The 25,446-nt window shown below is 43.4% G+C and overlaps 1 protein-coding gene and 1 non-coding gene across 2 annotated transcripts; one reads left to right on the top strand and one right to left on the bottom strand.

The window, feature by feature from the left end:
- Positions 1-3,049: 3,049 nt before the first annotated feature.
- trnar-acg (transfer RNA arginine (anticodon ACG)) lies at positions 3,050-3,122 on the top strand. The gene has a single exon. It is a non-coding gene; the product is annotated as a tRNA-Arg (tRNA).
- Positions 3,123-4,631: 1,509 nt separating this feature from the next.
- On the bottom strand, positions 4,632-24,586 carry limd1a (LIM domains containing 1a). The gene is made up of 8 exons (XM_071901640.2): positions 22,918-24,586; positions 17,069-17,170; positions 12,555-12,622; positions 11,112-11,174; positions 10,003-10,133; positions 8,842-8,893; positions 7,069-7,137; positions 4,632-6,261 (listed from the first exon to the last, which is right to left on the bottom strand). The coding sequence occupies exons 1-8, from the start codon at positions 24,215-24,217 to the stop codon at positions 6,121-6,123; spliced, it is 1,926 nt and encodes a 641-aa protein (XP_071757741.2). The 5' UTR covers positions 24,218-24,586; the 3' UTR covers positions 4,632-6,120.
- Positions 24,587-25,446: the final 860 nt, after the last annotated feature.

Genomic DNA, 25,446 nt, shown 5'->3' with positions numbered 1-25,446 from the left:
TCTAGCCGTTTATTGGCTACAGGGACGATGTTTAATATCGCGGGAAACTTGAAAGCTCCGTTAAGCTAGCCACAATTATCCTCAACATTGTTTCCGTTTGTTCCCTCTAAATCCCAAATCACCTTCCAAAATAAAAGTTCCTCGAGGTGGTTGCTTCACATAAGCAGTGACTGTCTTGTGTGTGCGTGTGTGTGTGTGCGTGTGTGTGTGTGTGTGTGTGTGTGTGTGTGTGTGACAACAATTTCTACTAACTTTATATTTCCATTACATCCTCCACTACTATTACAGGGAATTCCCTTTACATCTCTGAACAAATATAATAATTTGGTCCTTAAGAAACTGAAACAAAATACATGTATTATCGTTGTTATATTAGCCTATTATCATTTAGTACCTAAAATGAACAATTTCTTACAGTGGAAATACTGTAGGTATAGCCTACAGCACATTCACATAACTGGTACTTTTATATTTGGAGACTTGCAGCCTGCTCAATTAATGGGTTGTTTTAATACAGACTTCAGAGAAGCAGGTTTCATTGTGTAAATATTCCAAATTTCACATCACAAAAGGAAGACACATAGTGATGAAACTCGTTTCAAAACTAGGCCTATTGTAATATGTTAGATAAAATAATAAAATAAAACAGCTGAGGATTGGCATTGATCTGGTCTCTCTGAAAGCTAGTTCAAAAGTCAGAGGTCTAAAATCAAACAATCTGTACGAGTTTCTATTCTTAGGCGTTTTCAGCTACATATGAATAAAACACTATGATCACTACAATATTTCACATTCACAACCCTAACAACCTTTGTCTGTGTTGAGGAGGCTGCAGCACCTCTTCCTGAGGCTGTTGGCAGAAGCAGGTGCTGTGTAGTACCTGCAGCACACCATAGCTCATCTATTTGAAACAAGCACAGCATAATGGTTGTGTAATTGATATGTTTAGTGGTTATTTTGACTATACAGTTGAAGCCTATTTATCTTCAGTTACACAATTTTCTACAAATGCTACTGTACTTACAGTCTTCCTGCTTTCTGGTCTGATCCCACAGGGAAGGGACAGAAGCGGACACACCTCCCTTCTCCAAACAAGCAATCTGCTTTGGTTTTGGGATGATGGACAACATGCTTGTGTTTACGTATGTGAAACAGCGATACACATATTTAGATCCAAAATGACTACTTTGATTTTAGTTTATTGACTATTTACACCACACCACAGCAAACAAATCCGCACAGCCTGTTTCAAGGCCTACATGTTTTCCATCAACCCCCTATAACAACACAGGAATGTCAATATAATCTTCAGGCTTGGAACGTCTATGAACCGAGGCCAGTGTTGAAGGCTGTATGAGAGGGAAGGTGAGTAGGTGCTGATGCAATTTCCACAATCGCTGAAGGTCTTTTCCATTGACGATTTGATCAAGTCCAGAGAGGAATTCCAAGTTTCCACTGAATACTGAGCCCAGGTGCTCCAGAGTTAAACTGAAACTGCTCATGATAAGAAGCCATTTGGATTATGCTTGAAACAAGCATAGAGACATATTGTGAGGATATCAGTGTGCATCTGAATCAACAGCAAATATTAGAAAATCCTGCATGTAGCATCTTTAATATTATATTTTTAATGGTAAGAATACTTCTCTACAGAAACCTTCATATTAAGCAAAGAGAAGATTGTGACAAAAGCTTAGGCCAAATTATGTGTTGTGACAGGTTACTGTGAAAAAGAATAAAAAATAAATAACTGACTGAACTGAATAAACTGACAGTGCAATTCACAGTAGTTCATATGGTCATAGGGCATCCAATGGAGTTAAGAAGTGTTGAGAAGTGGGCAGTAATAGCAAAATCACTGTTAACAGTTCAAGTGGCGTGCACTGCAAATAAAAATCTACAGTTGTAAATGTATTTGGCCATCATCATTTAATGATGATGAAGATGGTAGAGATAAATCACCCCGATGTACCTAGTCATCAGGGTGATTTATGACTGCATATGAAATAAAGAAAACACACAATACTATGAAACTTACAGTGAGGAAACGAAAATCCAAATGGTTCAAACTGGAAAGCTGTTCATCTAGATTTAGGGCCTGTATGCTGGTATTGGTATCAGTGAGATTAAAGATGAAAAGCCAGGTCATTCAACAGACAATAGGGGTTTATTCCAATTTAAACATTTTCCTTGAAAACTTGAAGTTGCCTATTTCTGTTACAAGTGGGCTATGTGGTTATGACTGCCTCCAAAAAGTGAAAAATTACGTTTGAACAAATAAGATATTCCACAAATTTGATGCAAGCCAAGCAAATCACACTGTATATTAACAGAAACTTGCTGTAGTAGAATCCTAACTGGACTTCAGTAGCCAAACAAACTACTATTTATGCTTTTATGATCTCTGTTTTTTCACTGAGACCAGAGTCATGCTGACCACAGCGTCCGACCGCGACATCTGCTGACCGAAAGAGGCACTGCGAGCAATAAGGAAAATATTTTTAGAGCAAGGGCGGAAGGTCGTGGGTTCAAATCCCGGTCCTGGTCCTTTCTGAGTGGAGTTTGCATGTTCTCCCCAGGTTTCCTCGCACAGTCCAAAGACATGCAGGTCAGGTGGATTTAAGACTCTGAACTGCCCATAGGTGTGAATGTGAGCTTGAGTGTGGTTGTCTGTGTGTGCTAACCCCTGTGCCTCAGTTTTTTTTATAACCAATAAATCAATCAAAAATCAATCAGTCAAGCATCCTGTGGCAGCCTGGCAGGAAACAGAGGTGTGACTATATGCTCTATCCTTCAGTTGCTGAGTTTCTGTAGCTGCTCTGTTGTGTAACGTTACAGAGATGAAGTGCTGCTCAGGATCTTGGTCAGGCAACTACTAGGTCTACGTTAGGTCTAAACATAACGGTCATTACCGGTTTTTATTTTTTGTTTGTTTTTGTTTTTAACCACCTCCTACTTCTTATTTACCACTTAGGGTCTCCGCTTCCTCATTGTCATCGCTTTACACATTAAATCATATAAATTACTGGTGAGACTACAGCTTCCGTACGGGCCAGTGGCGCAATGGATAACGCGTCTGACTACGGATCAGAAGATTCTAGGTTCGACTCCTGGCTGGCTCGATTCTTTTTCCCCCCCCCATGTGTACTTACATTTTATTTGATGTAGAAAACTTCATTCAATCCGGACACCACAAAGAAACGTATATTATGCAAATAACCTACGCTTCCTCCCATACTTAAGATTACAAATTGTACAATTTGTTAACTAGAAGGGCACTCGGAGAGCGCAGACCTTGGTTCGTGCTATTACTGCTTGTTCGTGAGTCGGATCCGGATCCGCTGCAAAATTTAATGGGTTCTTCCTTGGCCCATGCTACACCCTTCCACGAAGTTTCATGAAAATCGGGCCAGTAGTTTTTCCGTAATACTGCTAACAGACAAACAAACAGACAAACAAACAAATAAACAAACGGCACCGCCGAAAACATAACCTGGCGGAGGTAATAAAAGTTCATCGCATCGGACCAGAAAAAGCAGGCGGAATACCAGGAGCACAGAGAAAACATTACAAAGTGACTAGCCAGCTGTCAGTCGAGGTAAATCTTGGTAGTGTCATCCAATCACGTCTCGGTCCGCTACCAAGTTTCTACCAAGAATCGCAACGGAGGGCCAATCTCTGGCCGCGCCTCTACCAAGATTCTACCAAGAACTGACCAATCGAAATCTCCGAGCTATGGAATCAATCAGAATACGACGTAGCGTTCTTGTTGCTGGCGTTGCTGGGCAAAGACTTTGCGCTTTCCGTTTAATTTCAAGGTAAACTGTAAAGTTGTTTGTTTGTTTGTTGTTGTTGTTGTTGTTTAGTTTGTCTTCGTCAGGCCAAAATTAATAAATTACGTATTTCCCGTTTTTCTGAAAACGACATTTTTATGGACGCTATTTTTTTGACATTCAAGTAGGCTAATAGCGTTGATTTAGAAGGATCGCTATTTGTTTAGGATGATTAAGCTGGGTCAGTGTAACGTTAGATAATTCAAAGATGACAAGGTTTTCTGTGAATGAAACTAGCCCAAAGTGTTGATGTAAAGATTTATTTACATCTCATCTGGATCGAATAAATGTGAGCGATCTGGTTAACATTACCTAAAAATAAGGTTATTATAGGTTAGGCCACCTGTTGTGAACTAAGTCGCGGCACCGTGTGTTGCAGGCTGCTTTTTACGTTTCATTAGATTTAGTGATGCAGGCAGCTCTTCACGTTTCATTCTAATGTTTGCTATAAGCCTTTATCCATAACATCCCGCCTGATGGGGTACTTCTTAGGGCAGATGGACAAGCTACATCGTTGAGTGGTGATTGCTGGCAGTGCAGCAGCGCCCCCAGCAGGATGGTACTGGCATGTACAGTATGTAGCCCACTGAATGGAGATGGCTTTGACATCTGCAGAGCTCTGCCTTATGAGTCACAATAATCAGAGCAGCAACCAGACATACCTGTTTATGTAACACTGAGACAACAATTTTATTCTCTGGTGTGACTATAAGCATGATGCTGAATATATTCGATAGCTATGAATTAATAGGCTATGACTTAAAAAGAACCAAATTAAAATTGAAATTTTGGCCTATTGCAATGCATTTATTTTTTTAAACATTCATACAGCACATATGTATATATTTTCTCTTTATCTTAATCTACAGCTGGCTAATGCTGCAACTCTGTGGCCCACTAATGAAAAATATCTTACTTCAAATCTTTTAGTAAGCTTATAAGGAAAAGACATTAATAAAATTTGAATGGCTAGGGCAGGCTAACCAGAGATGTACACTTTTCACTGCAAACCAAATTAATATTCAAGGGGTTATTCACAAAAATCAAAATTACCCAAAAGTAAGTGTAGGCCTATAATGCTTTTTTAAATATACAATATGTTTGCAAATGTTTCATTTCAAAAATTTAACAAAATATAGATCTACAGGCCTATAGAGGTATACTGTCATACGTTTGGGAAACATCTTTACAGTTGCCTAAATTCATACATCTAGAAGTTTGTATAAGTGCTGAAAACAACACACTTTGTGTGACAAAGGATGGTAGTTCTTTAACTACATAATGATATAATTTAGCTATCTTAGACATAATAGAATCAAAATGCTGTTTCGTATGCATGAGTGTGGAACTACATGCCCTAAGTACATAAGGGCAAAGCCAATGGAGGATAACAAACTGTCCAAGTTTAGCCTCCATGCCATTATGTCATGATAGAGTGAAATATTCTGTTGAAATGTTCAGTTTTCTCAGTGGTTTCAGTTTTTGATTTTTATAGTTTGAAATGAATGCCTGTGCCAAGTATACCTGTATGGTTGTATTCAGAAGTTCTTATTTGAAATAATTTATTGCATTATTGCATATGAGAAATGGATAACAATGTTGGCTCTGTGTGCAGGTCAGGGAAAATAGATTATTGATTCAGTATGTCTTACACTGCAAAGAAAAAATGGTTTCAAACAGCTTAGTTACTCAGCCAGCAAGCTAGCGTTTCTTTCATATTGATACATAAGGTACCTGTGATTTATGTTATATCCCACAATGGAATTCACATCATTTGTGTTCATCATGTTAGGAACAACATCCTTGTTGAAGCCTTTGGACAGACTATGTATAGACCTATTTTAAATTGTGCTCACATGTAACTTCACTATATGGGCTCACACATCAGCATTCGTAAAGTAAAACAGCAAAACTGTGAAACTGAAGTTGAAGGCACACAGCGTCTAAAATGAGTTTAGAATAAGATATTTACACAGCCAATGCAATTGATATTTACACAAAAAAAATCATATGGTGATATTTCTACAAAGTCAGTAATCAGTGGGTATAACGCACTGCTTCACTGCGTTCAAACTGGGGCTTTGGTGTATTATTTCATATCTGGGTCAACACCTTCTTTAGGTATTATGCATAATAGAGACTCCATTAACATTCCTGTCAGAGTATAGATCATACCACACAGTAATCAATTTCTCTACAACAAGAATTGTGCATGTCCGCTCTTGCGCTCCAGTCACTCTCGGGCAGTTCCTTCAGATTTCCACAAGGTGGCTCCCTCCGCCTGACACTAGTGCTGGTAGGAGGCGGCGGCGACGGGCGAGGAGCAGCCGGGCTCGATGTGCTTCAGGTGGCAGGAGTGGCAGAGAAGGTGGCCGTTCAGCGGGTAGCAGCGGTGACCCTCCTCGTCGTTCAGCTCCATCTTACAGTCCTGCACAACAGACCCAGAAGAGGAACGCAGAGGATAAGAGGGACTCATGCACTGAAAGGCTGCTTGATTTTAAATATGAGAATAGAGAATGAATGTGAAAAGTCTGATTTCTGCTCTGTGTTAACCTTATTTCCCGTCACTGAACAAATAGACAACAATAAGAACCTCTGTAGGCTAGATATCCAGCATTTATACAGTATAGGTCCATTTCTACTTCTACAAAAAAAGATGAGATTTGCTAAAACCTGCCCTGATTCATACAATAAAGCTTTTCTTTATCTGCATATAGCTCACGATTTTGAGAGGGAAACCTGTTTTCAAAGACAAAAATGAACTTCAAGATATTGCTAATCTAAAATCACCTTGAACTGATTGGCTACTAGTTTGAAAGATAAAGGCAAAGTACGACAGGGACACTGCCACTTCATGTCTCAGCTGTTCTGCATTGTTAAATGCAACTTTAATGGGGAGCCGCTCTAAAAGAAGCTCCTCTCCTCACGACTGACTGCTTTTATTGTTTTCATGAGCCGGAAGAATTCCAGCTGTCAATCAGCCCCCGGCGAGAAAGTAGAGGCACTTGAGTAGAATGACGAGATAGCGATGATGAGGTGTCGCGTACCTGCTCTCCTCAGCAGTACATAATTACCACCAGGACTGTAATTAAGATTTGGGATCTCCTCGTTATGTTTTCTCTAAATGAGCCATTCAGCAGGTGCCTCGTTTAGGGCCAATGAGCACGGATGTTTTAAAATGCCATGTTTGATTTTCAGTCTTGCAAGAGAGAAAGGCGACTTGTTTTTTACCCACCTCACAGTGATAGCATTCCACATGATAGTCTTTGTCCATGGATACAACTCGAATGGTTTCGTCCGACCCCTGGAAAGAAACGCAGGCAGACAAACACAACCGAAGTCAAACCTCGGAAAATCATCCTCTGTTTAACTCAAAATAAAATGTCACCATATTTTCTAATTTGATCCATTGGAAAACAAGCTGACTCACGCTGATGACAAACATTTACACAAATCAAAACAAACAGAAAAATAGCCCAATGGATTGATTTTATTGTTATGTAATCCTATAGAAAGAGACGAGGTGCTTATATTTTCTTTTACAAATTCACTGTTACAATACCAGCCTGTGAGAGGGACTTCCACTGGACTTCCTCAAAACAACTTACATGTGGGCACAAGACAAACTTACTAACACCCCTACCACCAAACACATGCATATAGTACACTACCCCTTCTCTGGATACCAGCCTCACTGCTTACTGAAAGGGGAGGGCAGGGGGCATTCCGGCAAAGCCAACTCTAATTTTGGACGTTTCTTTTAAGAAGGAGGGTTGTGTTTGTGAGCATGTTCTGCCTGTGTGTGTGAGCCATGCTTCTACCTATTATCCACCTACTCTTCCTTGACGCCACCTAAAACAACAGCCCGGAGCTATTGTCTTGACCTATACTTGAACTTTAAGGGCCACTCTACCGGGAATTATGGCAATATTAAAGTATCTGCTATTTGCACAGCTAAGTTTAGTGTTTTGGCACATACTGAGTAAATAGGAGCAGATATGGATTTCATATCTGCCGAGCTGCTGGTGGTTGAAGCTCGACAGGTTAAGGTGAAAGACTAAACAGACTTGTAGTTTTTAAGACATAAAACTGACTGTATGATCCATGCCGAGGATCTCTTTCAAGTCCTTCTACACCTAAACGGTTTCTTCAAGAGTTACCTGATATCACCCTCACTTCTTCCTGCGGGGCTTGACCTTGAAACACTAAGAGGGGCAGCTGATTCGTGCCACCGCTGACCAACTCTTTCTCCACATCTGGCTTTCTACTCATAGTTCACCAGAGGGCTGATTCATTAATCTTTACCCCTGAGAGAATCGGGTCAGGGGGCCGAACTGTTCATGATCATATTGGTACGTACCTCTAGGTTTAAAATTCAATCAGATATTACACAGGATAATTACCAAGACAAACGTTCATTAAGAAATCTGTTATTTTTCTCCCAAACATACAAAGCAGTCAGCACAAAAATTATATTTGTTTAGTATTGCTTTTAATTAGCCACTGTTATTTATTTTTTACTGTAATCTGCTAAATTTATGTTTCTGTCTCACTGTGTTTTAACTCTTCACTCTGATTTCTAAACTGTCTAATGTTTTAAATTGTTGTTTTTCTCTCACTCTGTATTTTACCTTAATTTGTCTTTTCCTCTACTTATTGTAAAGCACTCTGAGCTGCATTTTATGTACGAAGGGTGCTATATAAATTAAGTTTATTATTATTATTATTATTATTATTAAAGCATGCCTTGATCAACCTTAACCACTGACTGTATTTATAGGGTTTATGGGTTATTTTATAATTATTTAGTTATCAGAGTCGCTTGTAAACTGAGACAGAAGTAGGGCATTTGTGGGTGAGATAACAGGACTGGCTGCAAATGCACTGAGGCAGAGATTGTCAACAGGACTTTCAATATCACACACTGCTGCTGTAACCCGACACTATAACCTGGACAACTAGGAGCATAATCATGCAAAATACATAATACAGGCTGATGTGGGCTTACCTCTGAGGGCAGGATGGGCTGATTACAGGCTGCACATTTAGGGGCCAGGACCCTGGGAGAGTGAGGAAAGAAAAGACACAAATTCAAAGATTGGTCTGAACTAAACTGAAATAAAGTGATTTGAACTGAACTTCTTCTATGCAAAGGAATATAAAGCTTGCTGTTCATACGTGGAGTTCCTCTCCCACAGCTCTTAAACGAGCCGAGTCTCTCCCTCTTTTTCTCTCAACCCTCACTAAATCTAAGACTCTGATTTGACTAAGGAGATGCCAGGTTTGCAGATGTGCTGGCTCTCCCTCACACACGTGATTCCCCCAATCCCAAAAAAGACTAGAAAAACAAAAAGCAAAATGAATTCATTATTTCCACACACACACACACACACACACACACACACACACACACACACACATCTGCAGATGGCTGGCACCTGGATGTCTGAGGGAATAACACAGGGCCTCTCAGTGTAGACAGGCATAACTGTGGCTAAAAGACAAACACTTAAAGAACACACACACAAACGTTTCTCTAATTCAGTCAGCATAAAGAATATGTGGGAGTCGTCAGTCATCGGCCATGTACTTGGTTGAGCAGTATATTATTCTCCAAGCAGGGAGACGAGTGGCTGTAACTGAACAGAGCTGCTGTTGAGCCACTAAAGTTGCTATTTATGATAATTCACCTTTTACTCCAGTTGCTACGGATGCTTACGTGCAGAACATCCATTTACTTCTCACACACAAAACCTTGATTGTTCACTGAGAAGTCACAAGCTCTGGTTTCTTCCGGACCTCGCCGAATATGTTCCTGTTGAGTTTGGCTGAGAAGAGCCATGGCCACATGCCACTCCTCTCACCCTTTACTGGACAGTGATCTTTCCTCCCTACCCTCCCCCCCCTCCTCCCGTCCTCGACTATGCTTCTCAAGTGTCTGCCGCACGTGGCAGAGAGAGACCCAGTTAAGCCACGCAGACCTTCTCAACCTGATCCTGCAGTGGCAGAGGAAGCTGAAGGGTCTGTGTTGTGATTTCATCTTAAACGTGGAATATGAAACCTTCCGGAATCACGCTAAAATAATTCACTTTTTAATAAAGATAGTTTAAGGTCATGCGCTCATGTTCCCTCGGACTATAAATGCCAGAACAAGAGAGCAGGAGCTCACCTGTGATAGTCTTTGACGCAGTAGATCTTATTCTCAGTGTCCACAGTGAAGGGCACTCCATCAAGGCTCTCATTACAGATGACACAGCGGAAACAGCCGGGGTGGTACGACTTCCCGAGGGCCTGCAGGATCTATGAAAAGAGAGACGAGTGCAGAATATCAGGGCGTCAGTATTCTATTTCAGATATTTTCCTCTCTATTTGTAACCAGTATTATGAACAGAGAGCCATTGTTCTAAAAAAAAAACTTTGCTTTTAGATTAGATGAAACTTTAATGATCCCCATGGGGAAACTGGGCTGTGGCAGCAGCAGAGAATAGGACATCACTAAGAATAAGCCCATAGAGAGCAATGAGGATAATATATGAGGATAATATAACAAGTATTCATACCTACCAAATGTATTAAAAGATACATCTATCTTGATATGGGATGACCAATATACAAAGATGTGTAAATAAGCATTGTACCTATTCAGGTGCAAAATGAATATGAAAATGAAATATGAATAACATTAATGTGCAAATAGTATGCGTTGCACCTATTCACATTTTTTACACAACTTTTGCAAGAACATTCCCAGTCGTTATGTCCTCCAGATTTGCCTGTTGCAACATATAAGATCTTTAATGTGGCTGTGTGAGGAGGAGGCAGTGTAATAAAAACAGAGACATTTCCTTCATCTGTCTGCTAGGCCTGTATGGAGAACATGTGTTCACTTATGTCGAGGGAAATCCCTCATATGCTGCTACACTTCCACAGACTACTTTGTGATGACATCCTGTGTGTATATCTGTTTTGTTTTTACCCATGAGCCTGTGTGTGTGTGTGTGTGTGAGAGAGAGAGAGAGAGAGAGAGAGAGAGAGAGAGAGAGAGAGAGAGAGAGAGAGAGATAGAAAGACAGAGAGAGAGAGAGTGGAGACAGAGAGGGGAGAGAAATAGTAAGCGACACACACGCGGAGCCACCACTTCCTCCTGAGCCTTTATCCAGATGTGGCCGCAGGAAGCTCATTGTGGGTGAAGCAGCTCCATGTTTCTGCTGAGGGCATGTGGCTCTGACACACACACACACACACACACACACACACACACAAATACGGGACACTCACCATATCCATGATCAGATGTCCGCATGCGTTGCACTTGTCAGCAGACTGCTGGAAACCAGAGTACTGAAACAGACCGAGAAGAGACGACACTGACTCATTGCTAAACCAAAGATAAGTATTTAGATCTTCAATGGATGACTCAAGTCCTTCTTAGTCCTTTGCCCCACATAAAGTCCCAAATAAACATAATTTTCGTAGCAAGAAGATTCGGATTGTTTACTGACAAAACCAGATTGATCACTCAGCAGCTCTAAGATGTCACTCAGGCATAATCCAAAATATGTGGTTTAGGTATCATACTAAAATTTCAGTCCCTGAAAGATTTGTCTGAGTTCCTCTTTCTCTTGCTCATCTGCCTCAGAACGGCCTCTCTGGAGTTTGTATTGGACCTGGGTCAAAATAGCAATTTGCTGTTAGATAATCATGGGAAAGTATTTGAAAGTCAGTTTAGTGTATTTTTTGTGATTGCCATCTACCTGATATTTGAATTGCTTGGTAAACCCCTGGTACTCCAAGCAGGTTAAAGCACATGCTAAGAAATATAAATACTATTTGAGGCATCTCTCTTTCAAGTAGGATACAAGGTCCATGCACCATCACCTTCAGCTTTATTAGTGTATGAATATACCAGTGTCAGTGAGAAGGAGAGGCCGCACTAACAGGTCTGGTAGAAGAAGAGAGGTAATTAACAGCACATAGAGAGAGTGGAGAAAAAGCAAATTTAATTCAATGTAAATTCATATTTTAATTGAGCAAGAGAGCTTTTGATGGAAGGAAGATTAGATGAGGTTTTATTCTGAGAGGGCTCCTGGGATAAACACACCCCAGTGCTGCTGTGTATGACTAGAAGGACAATTTGGAAAAATACTTTCAAAATACTACAGATAACTCACAGATAGTAAAGCATGCACACTGCTGCACAAGGGCTGCAAAAGGTCTGCGTGATGAAAATTCACAGATTTTACCAGGAGTTTTCAACTGTATTCAATGGGGCATCCTCTGATTATAAATAGACTGAAACGTTAACATTTTTACGACATATTCACACTGCACTGGTGTGAAATGGCTTTAACTCTTCCCCCTATAAACCATGGCTAAGTAGCATCTCCAGTTACCAACAAACCTCCAATCCCACCCAGGGGAGGAAACCGATATGGAATAGCTGCATGAGATGCTGGAAATTGGGCCACAAGGTCAAAGTCTCCAACTTCAATTTTGTATTAATTTGCATGTTGACAGATTATGGGCTGAATTTAAGTTTTACTTTATAATATACAAAAAAAAGTGATGACCCTTTTTGATTTCACCTGTTAAATCCACCTTAGCCTAGTTGCTGTATAGTATCCCTAAGATAAAACCAAATACATTTTTGATGTCATAACAACTATTACAATACCACATACCTAAGTAAAGATATGTATTAACAGTGTGTTGCCCACTCACCAGAAAGTCCTCTTCGCAGAACACCTTCCCTCCAACGTAGTAGAACGCTTTCCCCCTCAGCCTTCGACCTGTGGAAACACAAACAAAGAAAGAAAATGTATACAGTTCACTCAAGCAATACACAGCAGACCCAGCACCCACTTCTCTCAAAACTAGCTTCTTAGAAGACAAAAAACCCCAACATTTTTTTCATTATTGAATTATGATAAGTGGGTTTAAGCAGATTGCAAAAGGTAAGTCTAGGACAGAATGTCGAGATGTCTGCGAGAGTCTCGTGGAAAATCTTGCGCATGCATACGCCCAGTCTCAGAAAATAAGTTACACCAATAACACACTGAGACTGCGGTGATTAATTACAGCCATTCAAAGGTAATGGACCCTCTTGCAGAATTCATTATGTCCCGCTGAATCCCAGGCAGATAAATCAAATAAACGGCTCAATGGCGAGCCGGTGTCTTAATGTAATATTGCTGAGACACAGAGCAGGACTGGGAACACATCTGGATCTGACTGCTGCCACAACCACGACCACATGAGGGGAAAATGTTGTGATTTAATCCAATTACCAGACAGGTGTAACTGATTAAACACTCGGCTCTATTGGCTCTCCTGGCAGAGACAGGCCAAAACCCACGAGGCCCCGCCGTTCTTCTTCTTTGTTCCTTTCCAGTGTCATTCCACATGCTGGGTGCACTTCCTGTCTGTCTGTATGCTATAATAGCTCTATGGTCTGGGTCTGGCTTCCTACGTCTCCTCTCCCTCATAGCAGCACACACACACACACACACACACAAACGCACACCTCACTTCGCATGGCTATTCCTGCCCAGGTCCCACAGGAAGAGGGAACATTCCACACATTTTCTGAGTGGGGAGGTGAGGGAGGGGACAGGAGGGCAAAGGAGGGGGTTAACCCCGGTGAATAGGAGCCTTCTTCATCTCCTCGGCTCCCACACACAAACACGCACAGCGGCTTAGGCAAATCGGAGAATAAACTCGCAAATATCCTGTGTAACATTAGGAAAATACAATCACCACTATGATCAATAGTTCACGAGCTATGGGCTCCGAAGTGCATAGATGTGTCTTCAACCTGCAAAATGAAGCAAGTGGCTATTTTAGTCTAATGAGGAAGTAGCAGAGTTCAGCCAAAGAGCTTGACCTATCTTTTCCCTCCTGAGGGCGGAGGGTTAACCCTTTTCTCTCCTAAAAACACTACTTCTGTCTTTAAATTGGGAGTAATAAGACCATTAATCATTTGAAAATCTAGGATTTATCGCCTTCAAGGGCCAAAGAAAGAAGCATTATGCACTGCATTGTTCTTGAGTTTTAATTATACAGACAATACAGGCAAGAACAATGGAAGACTTGAAAGAAAAACTTTAAAAACACCAGCCAAACTCATGATTCATCTTTCAAATCAATGTCACATGAGATTCTTTGAATCACTGCTTGACAATTACATTATCTTTCTTTGACAGAATAATTTGGTCAAGGTCTGGCCAAAGCTCGCACAATAACTACCTTCAGAGGAGAAAAGACATTTTGATCAAGCCAAGGTGTGGAACTGGCCTTGGGTAATTACTGACAGACAGTTTTGGGACTGTGTCCCCAAGGAAAGAGGGAAGGATGAGGGGGATGAGAGTGAGATATGGGCCATTCCTCTTCTTTACATTCCTGTCTTTTTTCCAATGAGTCAGAAAGGGAAGGCTGTGAGCTTTGTGGAAAGATAAGAGCTTAATTAAAGTCAGAAGGTGGGACTGACTATTTGAAAAGCACCAGAACGAACTGTGGCTAATTCTCTTTCAGAAAAATGTTAAATACCTGAGGGATAGAACAAAGCACGAGGCCATTTTCTAATCAAAACATCCTATAAATTCCCTTATGTAATCCCAGGCAGAAAATTACGCTACCATGATTTCCTAATCAAGCCATAACCCCCTCCTGTCCTGTAAGTAAATTACTCATGTGAGACATCTCAGCATAAGATCCACATCTCTGATACAGCAATTTGGGAATCTCAAATTCATTTTCACATAGGGCAACTGTAGACTGCTTACATCGAGCTTCAGTCTCGTCTCAAGTCATTTTCCCTGTCCTACTTTGAATACATATGTTTAATTGTTAAAGAAAAACTTTGCTGCACTTACAATCATTCTCTTTAGTAGTGTGACTGCATTGCTCAGATTTTCAGAGCACCTGGGATGTTTTGCTCAAGACCCTCGCAAACTATCCAGCAGCTGTTAGCGCACCAATGGATTCAGGACCAATCAGATCCTTGTTTGTTTTCTCCAAAGCCCGCTGACTGGCTGGGATGAGGGCCTGATGTTATTAAGGCAGGAGTGTGATTCGAAGTGGAGAAGGGGTCTCTGTGCTCTTGCAGCTCCACCATAATCAGATCTCTGTTCTCACAGCAAACTCCAGTCACACCTCACACTGCTGCTGACCACTGCTCCACTGAGCTATCACATGAATTAAACCAAGCCATATTCAGCTGTACTGAGCTCAAAGAAAGTGAGAAGCATGATCATCTTTGTATTATAAGATGGCAAACACAACAACCTCACTTTAGTATTCAGGGTGGTTCACACGGTTCCAAAATAATTTCCATTTGTGTTTCTTTCTACATATAAACAGGATCTCAAATAAGGACAGGCAATATCCCTCCTAACAGGTTTTCTCAGGCATCTAGTGTTCAAAGTTAAAGATCTACATCCCCTCAAGCCCTCTCTCTCAGTGTAACTCCTCTGGGGCCGGCAGTCCAACTGGGACTTTGCTTTCTTCTCTCACCCTCTTGCTTTCTTTTTCCTTCTACGGCCCTCTTTCCTGCTCCATAGATTATTTGGGTTGGCTACTGTTTAAGCCAGTTCCCTGATTACAAACAGGTCATAATCTCCACTAGATTTCCACGGGCCCAACGACAGCTTAGGGCTGCTCTCAGTCTTCTCTGTGGCGCTGAGGAAGTCAATGATTAGCCTGGAGCGAAGCCCCCCGCAGCGAAGTGCTGAATCCCAGACACGCAGCCTGAGCTCTCCTAGCCACCAGGAATGTTCTCCCGGGGCGGGTGGGGTGGGGGGATTCTCGGAGGAAGTTCACGGTCATAAAGACTTGTTATGCAACTCAACAAGTGTGAAGGTTGTCATGACACAGAGATTTGGGAGGAAGATGACAGGGGCGGCCTAATAAGAAGGCACTGTGTATGTGTGTGTGACTTTCTGTCTGTCGCGTATGTGCATCTGTGTGTGTCAGTGTTGTTGCTGTAGGTGTAATGTGTGGGTACATGCATGCATACATAAGCATGTGCCTGTACACGTGTGCCTGTGTGCGTCTGCAACTTAGCTGTGTGTGGTGGGTGGTGTGCTCCCACTGAATGGTCTCCCTGTCCGGCACTGTGCTCCCGTCTCTTCGGGCCCAGCTGACATAACAGCACCCACTGTCCTCCTGGAGCCCACCCTCCTGAGGGCCCCTACGCCTGCATTCCTCCCCAGCTGGGATGCTTTCCCCCTGGGGCCAGGCACAGCGAGCGCAACCCTTATGCCCTCACATGGAGGAAGCTATGAGAGGTATGTGTATCCTCCTCTCTTCGCCCCAGTTCAGACATCGGCTTCATTCTCCCTCACTATGAGGCTCCTCTTCTTCATCCCCTCTCTCTCTCTCAGACACACACACACACACACACACACACACAGGAGGGCAGATAAAGGAAAACACGGTGATGTTAATCACAGATCTGGGGGCGCGACCACTGAGGTCAAAGGTGCTGCAGAATAATGGGCCTGGGCAGGGGTCACCGCTGGGGGACACATATTCCACATACCCATCACTCTGTAATTGGAGGAGAGGCTTTAATTGGCTGGGTTCATCCAGACCAGGCAGCCAGATAGAACTTTGGCTTTGGAAGTCCACTGCTACTCAGTCAGGAAACTACAGGTCAGTCTTACATATGATCAGGAGCCAAGTACAGCCGGGGTGTTGAACCTCAACTGAAGCCTGGCTGTACCTAATTAGTCCAGGAAACTCTCTGTATCGAAAGAAAGAAATCCAAAAAACTGGCCAGTGCAGCAATGCATAAGCGGTCCATTGAAACACTAAAAGTGAGTCAGAGATTTTTACTGAGTCATACTAAAATGATTTCAGCGACCGACTGGATGAATGAATGAACTTGACGAATGGCCTTGTTCCCTGTGTTTTTGCCTATTCCTCGCTCTTTGTGTGGGCTGGAGGAGTGACTGACACACCCAGAAACCAAACACTGCCGCTACAGGACCCTAATCCACAAATGATTGCGTGTTTGTGCTCGGGGCAGCGAGTGACTGACGAACAAGGTACCACTTCCATTCAGCAGAACAGGGGCTTTGGCAGCCTTTTAGTCAGGAGGTGACATGAACTTTATGGGTGACTTGACCAAGGAGGGAAGATTGAATGGGGGCAAAAGTCACTTAGCGAGCGAGTGAGTGTTTGTGTGTGTGTGTGTGTGTGTGTGTGTGTGTGTGTGTGTGTGTGTGTCTACTTACTGCAGGCGCTGCAGGTGAAACAGCTGTCGTGGTAGAGGCTACCCATAGCCTGGCAGGCCTGGTTGGCTCCATACACCGCCTTGTTACACTTCACACAGACCCCTGGAACACAACACAACGTATCACAGCCAAGTCAGCCACAGTAAGACACACACGCGATCCACCAATCACTCACTCACTCATACAGATCAACACACTGCACCACATTAACAGACATGCTGTAGACTGTGCAGCCATATGGATGTAGTCCTAAACTACATGGCCATCACTACTGAATCGGAACAGTGAGTCGGAGATACACCATGACACTCAGCAACACAGAGGTCAGTGACACCCAGACACAGTAGGTTACGACATTAGTTTATTATGGTAGGATAAAGGGGAGTGAAGGGGCATGGCGGCTATGATCGGATTAAACCAGACAAAAACAATGGAAAGAGAGGAAAAAAACACTTCACAAAAGTCAGGAAGCTGGTTAGTGTGCTGTATCACTGAAAGGGGAAATATATCCCTATTTGCTTGTTTGACTTGGCTCAGAGACTGAGAAGTCTGTTATATGAATACTTTGATAAAATCCAAGTGTTCCTACATTCACACCACGCACACGCACAAACACACACACACACACACTCACACACTCACACAAACACACACATAGAGTGGCCTGACACTCAGACCCTCCAGTCTACTTAACATCAATCCATCCACCCATCCCACCCAGAACAGATTTGGACAGGATGTGCAAAGACGAAATGAAAGAAAGACAAAAGGAATAGAGATAAAAGGCTAGACACATGAAAGCAAGAGCTATTCTCTCTCTCTGCCATGTGCTGCATGAAGAATGCCAGTTCATGCCTTCAGACAGGTGATTCAGGCCAGTCAGGCTTCAAAGACTGAAACATTACATCATCCCTCATTTAACTTTCGACAGCTCATGTACAATTAGGGATTTCTGTCTGATCAATATGGAACTAGTTTTTGCCTCTGTACATATTTGTCATATGTGTATTCTTTTGTGACCTGGAGCTGCTTAGGATGCAACACTGTTTTCCCGAGACCTGACATGAAAATATTATCTCGTCTCTCTCCTTCCCTGTCATTCTCTCTCTCTCTGGGCCTGCACTGTCACACGCATGCATGAGCCGTCTGTGGAGGCACGCCATGTATAACACGGCATGATATGACAACTGACATATGGACTGTGACAAGTGGCAGCTCCATCACTGCTGGCCTCGATGAGCAGTCAGCTGGCTACTAAATCCATCAGATACAATGATGACCATCCAGTCATGACGTATTAAGTTAAAGTGACAGCGACAGAGGAGGAGGGGGGCGGTGGTGGAAGATTACGGCAAGAACTCAGGCTTCTCTTTGAAGTGTCAGCGTGTGTGCGTTATGGTTATTTGCGTGTGTGTGTGTGTGTGTGTGTATTACCCCAAAACAAATCCCCGGGGGCAGAGAAAGAGCTCAGCAGAAAGAGGGGGGGCTTTTCCTAACTCAGCCCATCCCAGCCCTGGTCCAGCCTGGACACTGACAAAGAAACTTCTGTTTCCACTGTACCCAACACACATCACGCGTCTGCCTCCTCCACAAACACAGTTACACATAATAACCTTGTCCAACTGTGACTCCTCATAGGCCGATGGTAATACAATATACAACTGTGCTATATATACCTAATTCAACTAAGCCTCTCCTAATGCAACAACAGGGGACACATCGCCTAGTCTACATTAGTGGGACCAAATGGTTGGAAAGAAGAATTTGAGTCAAATGGAATAATATTATTATAAATTCCGAGAATTTTGTTCTTATGTAAGTAATTTTGTTTTCAAGAAAAGACAAATTGTAGCCTTCAAGAAACAAACTATTGAAACTACTGAGTGGAGGCCCTTCGAATCACATTCTCTGTCCTTAAATATTTACAGGGAACACTTCACACGTCTGGGCACAAACACACAGCAGGAATTGGATTTGCAGGATAACTGCATACACACACTCACACTCATGAACACAAGGGGCTTCAGGGATGGATTTACTTTTTCATGACTTCTTTCAAATTTGACACTGGGCACAAGACATTTTTCTTGTCAATTTTTGATTTAGCTTTTATTTTTACATTCCGGGAGAGCAAAAATGCACTATAAATCCATTTTCTCCTCTCTTTTCCTGTTTGGGACCAGCAGTCTTCGTTTTGGTAACAACCTCCCTGCTGGTTGGACCTCCACAAATCTGCCTTTGGCTGGAGTCCCATATTCCAAAACACCATGATTATTCAGGGGACTGCTTGCTTTGGGCGGGGGAGGGGAACCAAAACATGGAGCCAAAACTTCACCCCTCCTCTCTCCCCCTCACCTTTCCCAGCTGTCAAAACTCCCTGTCCATGGCTGCTTTCCTCTCCCTGGCCAATGGACCATTGACTGAAAACTAACCCCTCTTCACACACTGTAGTTGCTAAGACCAGGCCGAGCGCTATCACTCCTCCAGTGAGTCCCAAGTATTCAGTTTCTTAGTGAATATAGCTTTGAGGATTGAGCAATGAAAGAGAACTTCTGTAACCAAACATGTGATTGAATTCCGTCTTTATCAAATCAACCACATGAAAAACTGTTTGATTTTAAAACTAACAAGAGTATGTATAGTACATCACACAGTACAATTACTTTCGCTGTAATGTAATGAATGGAGCCATGTCATCTGTGTCTGCGGCATCGTTTTCTAACTCATACCCACGGGGCAGACACCACACCCAGTGATGACATAGCACATTGAATTCACTCAAATACCACAGGCCATATATTCATAGACAAACGAGAGACAGAGACGTGCACATGAACACATCACATGCACATGTATACACACACACACATAAAAGTCAGCCTCCCAAAAGCCTGCCAGAGCAGAAGCCAAGAATCCCTGGGAAGAGTTAAGATGAAGCTTTCCAGTCAACAGCCAGATGGGATAAATTAATCCTCCATCTTAACACAACACTAAACACTCATGCTCAACTGTGTGTGCGTATGTGAAAGACAGAGGGGGAGAGGGGAAGCACACAGGGACGTCCCGCCACTATTTCCCTCTTTGATGAACTCGGCTATAATTCTCGCATCCACTCAGACTCTCGCGACCGAGGACAAAGGAGCCCGCACGAACTTTCCCTAAATCTCTCCGTTTGTCTAGTCATCCATTGAGCCGCGCCACAGGCACCTCTCCACTCGTCTGGGTCTCCCCTCCCCTTTTTATCTCCAGTCCTCATTTCTTAAATTCCTCGCTCTCTTTCTCCAGACATTCCTCAGTGTTCCCCTGGTGCAGCCGTTTGGCACCGGACTCATTTTCCCAGAACTTCCAGCTGCAGTTCTGCCAATCAGCACCACGCGTACGTTTGGGAATCTGATGGATCCCAGCCCTCCATATGGATACAGCTCACTGGATAGGGTAAATACTGACATGGCATTGGCAGAGACTTTTAAAGGCCCGATATACTGTATGCAGTCCTGTAAGACGCAAAAAATGTGTGCTTTATATAGTCGAAACCAGATGGGATCTACAAACGTGACAATCTACAAACTGTCCAAAAGTACTCAAAATACTGAACAAACTGCATATGCTAGTCTTTTTAACCTTCACAATAAAATAGAGATCCGGTTGAAAACACCTGCCGGCACAAGTTAATATCAGTGCAACAGGCAGGAGAGAGAAGGACACTGTGAAAACAACTAGTCTTCTTCATCGGTATGTAAAAAACTGCATCTGTCCATCATGCAGGCTATTTTCTGGCATGAAAGCATGACTCAGAGGATGAGCCATGGTCTAGTGGGAAACTCCATACAGGAACAGTGTGTGGGCTATGTGGGAATATGTGTGTGTGAGTGTGCCTGTATGTGTTATATATATATTACGTTAAAACCTACACTTTTGCTGATTGCACATTGTGCTCTCCCACATATCCGCAACACTGATGTCTGTGTGCGTTTATGAGCCTTGTCGTGACAGTGACATACGCCAGAACATCTTCCCTTACACACCAAATGAAAGCACTCCAGGGGGCTTTGGGAGGCTGTGAATTACAACTGTGACATTCCAGCAGGAAATTCCTTTAACGAGGAGGCGGGGGTGGGGTGTGCGTGTTTGTGTGTGTGTGTGTAGGAAAGGGGGGGGTACAAGATATCACCCCTCTCACGCTCTCTTGTCTCCTACTATCTTTCTCTCCCGAGGCAGGACGTCCCGTTTTCCGTTCTGATGCCTGTACTTGGCTCCAAATGCCTGGCCAACACATGAGCCCCAACGTTCTCTCTCACACACTGCGATCACCTATATATGATACACCTTACGCCTCTGAATAGAGGGCAACAAAACTTTGCCACACATAGTATGAAACACCTACAGTGTGCACTACATGACTTTCAGTGAAAGAGGCAACGGCACAGGAAATTAAAGTGATAAAAAGTGACAAATAGTGATGAAAACTGAGGAGTGTGACAACACCCTGTCAGCTGATCTCACAGCAAAGCATTTTTGTTTTCTGACTGTTGCATTCATTTCCTGATAGCAGTCCCACACTCCAGATATAGCTAACAAAAACTGCTACAGGCACTGATATGAGGAACAGAAACCAGGCCATTTATGAAAGCGAATCTGCTGATGGTGGACATTCCTCTCCAGATCTACCTACCTCTCTCTCTCTCTCCGTAAACTTCTGTATTGATCATACTCTCAGCAACAAGATTTCACTTCTCACTTCTATATATTGCAAATAAAAGGCTTAATTACATCTAATACTGTACATTTAATTGAAATGTGATTTCATCTAGTGCAAGGATGAGATCTGGTAAAGGAAGGTAAACGTGAATCTCCACGTAAATACAAGTGGTGCCTTCAAAAGCCTGAATTCTTAAAATAAACTCACAGCCATGCTGCTGGTTCTTTGTGATTTGTTTCCAGATGCCAGAATTTAAAGAGTCACAGGTGTTGTCATTCATTATCATGTTCCCTGTGCATCTGTGTGTGTGTGTGTGTGTGTGTGTGTGTGTGTGGGTGTGTGTGTGTGTGTACGTGTGTGTGCGCGCACGTGCACAAGCATGCACGGCATGCTCACATAAAGAGTAATGTGGAATGTGCAAGCACAGGTCTGTGGCGATGATGTCATTTGGAAAACATTGAATGCCAGTGCCAGCCAAACCAACCAGACATGGGAAGGAACATGAAAGGGACGTTTTTCACAGACCCGACACATCCAGACAGATTTGACAAAAACAATCAATATGCTATTACCAATGACTTTAGTTATCAATACGACCTCAACAGTAATCAATGAGACCTCTGTAAGCTGAGAGGAGGTGAGAGGACAACGGCCTCCTAGCTGGCCTTGGCCCCAGCTTGTACTGTTAAAGAGTTTGTTGTAGCTGCCAAGACAGCAGGCACAGAAGAATTCAAGAACGAGATGAAACAAATTGAAAATGATTCACTCTAGATTCCACAAAGGGATTAGGAAAGAGAAAAGAGAGGCCTCAGGCTACAGAGTGTCTGTCTGCAAAGTTGAGCTATTATATCAGCAATGACCATCAAGAACATCAACACACACACAATGACACCTGGGACGACCTCCCAACTATGCCACTTAATCTGGCTAGAACCTTGTGACATGCAAGAAATGTGTGTTTGTATGTGTGAGGGAAAGAGAAAAAAAGGATGACAAAGGGTGAGAGAGCGTGCATATAAATAAAATGAAAAAACAAACAGATTTATGTTCTGGACTGTGGGTGGGCCGTTCACTCTTTGAACCGAGTTATGCAGCAGTGGCCTAACTGACAGAAACTCCTGGTTGATGTTGGTAGTGTAAACATTCTTACCAAAGTAGTCAGCCTTCGGCTGGGCATCCATCTCTTTTTCCAGACGGTTAGTGAGGGCTTCCAATTTTATTTCAGCTGCAGAAGGCCCCTGTTCAGCGGGCTGCACATGGAGAGACTGGCAGGGCAGTTTGACAGGCTTGGAGGAGCAGGTGCCCTCAGGTTCAGCACAGGCTGCCGTTCCTAAACTGGCCATCTGGACCTGACCTGGACCCTCACTGATGCTTTTGGAGACACTGCCAGGGGTTGAGGCAGAGGCTGGGACCTGGGCTTTGAGCTGAACTGATTCACAAGGAGGGGCAGGTAGGACAGGTGAGGGGGCTGCCACAGGAGCAAGGCCATTCTGTCGGGGGTCAGACAGGTTGGCGGAGGGTCTGGAGGTTGTAGAAGGTGGTGAGTAATGGGCTGCGGGTGGTGCTGTGAGAGCAGGCTGGGTGGAGGACTGTTGCAGGTGGACGTCAGCTCCACCAGTGAAGGCACTCAGAGGCAGGGAAGGGATGAGGTCTGGTTTGACTGAGCCAGAAGGCTCTCCAGCCCATCCTCTGGCCGGCCCAGCAGAGGAGGGGGGACTCCGCCTCACTGGTGGGGTGACGGCCCGACTCTGCTGAGCCCCAGAGCCCGGAGATGGAAGACTGTTGGAGGGAGATGTAGACTGGCGCTGAGGCTGCTGCTGAGAGGTGATGCTGCCAGACAATATCCCAGGCAGTGACGGGGAAAGCTGGCTCTCCCTGGAGGGGGCCCAAACACTCGAGGGGCTGACAGGGTGACCAGCATGTGTGGGCGCGCTGTGAGACGCATTTCCTGGGCTGGGGGGAGCAGGGGTGTGGTGTTGGTATGAATGTGGCTCAAAGCGCTCCTTATTATCGTAATTGTTTCCGTAGCCGTATGTCCTGCCGGCTGGCGGTTCAGACTGAATGCCTGAGTGGTGTTTCTGCCCGTCATACTGTGCGTACTGGTTCCCACCCACGGTGCCCGGGACAGGGCCAGAGAGGATGGGGGGCTTTGCTGCCGCCTCGCCCGCCTGTCTGTAGCTATTGATGGGCGGCCTGTCTTTGGTGTAGTATGTGTTGTTGTGACCCCCGTTCATTTTCATGGCCAGGTTGTTTTTTGCCATCTCTTCTTGCTGCTTCTGCATGTGGATTTTAGTCATTTTAGAGGCAAACACTTTCCTGGTCTCCTCAAAATCCGGATTATTCCCTGCATCCCTCCTCATTCGAAATAATCCATCTCTGGATGCTTCATACATGTTTAAATCCTCGATAAATTTACTTGCCTCCAGACCTAAATCCTCGTATTTATCCATTGTGAAGATATTTCGCGTGGCTTTAAATAAAGGGGGAAAAAGTTATAGGTACCCTGTATTCAAGGACTACAGTCAAAATCACAACAGTCAATATCTAAAAGTGTGTTTCTCCCAGAGTGAAAGTCCAGCAGTTCGCAGTCTGACAGCAGATATTCTGACATGGATCCAGACCCGGGTTGAAATGCAGCTCGTCTTTGTTACTTACAACTTTCCCGTCCTTATTATTCCGGAGGAAGACTTAAAGTTTGAACCTCCTCGTCCTCGGTGAGCCCGTCCAGCTCTGCCCTCGACAAGCCGCCGTCTGTCTGGTTATAAAGGCAGATCCCAGATCCGATAGCCCGGACGACCCCACCAACTGCCCCCTCCTCCCGCTTCACAATCCCACTTATGGCGCTGAGCGGGGAACCTCCATTCAAAACTTTCTTCTTCGCAAATTTTATCGTTAAAAGTAGTTCAAAGTCGTTGAAAATCACGATATATGTCATTCACGGCGCGACAGTTATTAAAAGTATCGTTGACGAGTAGACTGTGGGACAAAACGCTGGGAGGACGGAGCCGTACGTGGCCGGTAACAGTTGGGACTGGAAGGGAACAGTTTGTTTTTAAAGGCGCAGAGCTCAAATACAGATCAGCCACAAGTTAAATTTGAATCTTGTGGATCAGCGTTGGGCTCGTTAATCAAAAAAGTAATATGTTACCTATTACTCCATATCATTTAGAAAGCAGGCTAATAGCTTCACTTAATTTATTAAGTTACTCCCCAGGCAGCCATTCCTCTACTTTCACTTATCCGTTATGGACCCCCAAATTGGCGGTTACATCTTCAAAAATCGCGATAATCTCCTGTGATTTGGGAAGCCAAATAGCATTCTCCTTTTACATGATAAAATGATAGTAGTGGAAATACTTATACTCGGGGAGAGAGTAGGCTGCTAATCAACCTTATAATCTAGTTTAGTGAGAGGAGGACGACTAATTACGAAGAAACGGATAAGACATGGGTGTGGGAAATAGGCTAGTTTTGGGATAGGCTAATTCAACTTCAATATTATATTTAGAGGGGGTGACACAAAAGTAAAGACTAATTTTTAGCTTGGTAACTTAAGTATTATTACGAAACTGAAATAGAAATGTTACTTTATTGTTACTGAAAAAAGATGATTGTAATGCATTATTGAGTTAGTGCCGACCACGTGTTGAAAACCTTTCTCTTTCTCTTACATTATATA

This window comes from Centroberyx gerrardi, chromosome 12 (genome assembly GCF_048128805.1).
Source record: "Centroberyx gerrardi isolate f3 chromosome 12, fCenGer3.hap1.cur.20231027, whole genome shotgun sequence".
Taxonomy (NCBI): domain Eukaryota; kingdom Metazoa; phylum Chordata; class Actinopteri; order Beryciformes; family Berycidae; genus Centroberyx; species Centroberyx gerrardi.
This window is presented reverse-complemented; position numbering and strand designations above follow the sequence as displayed.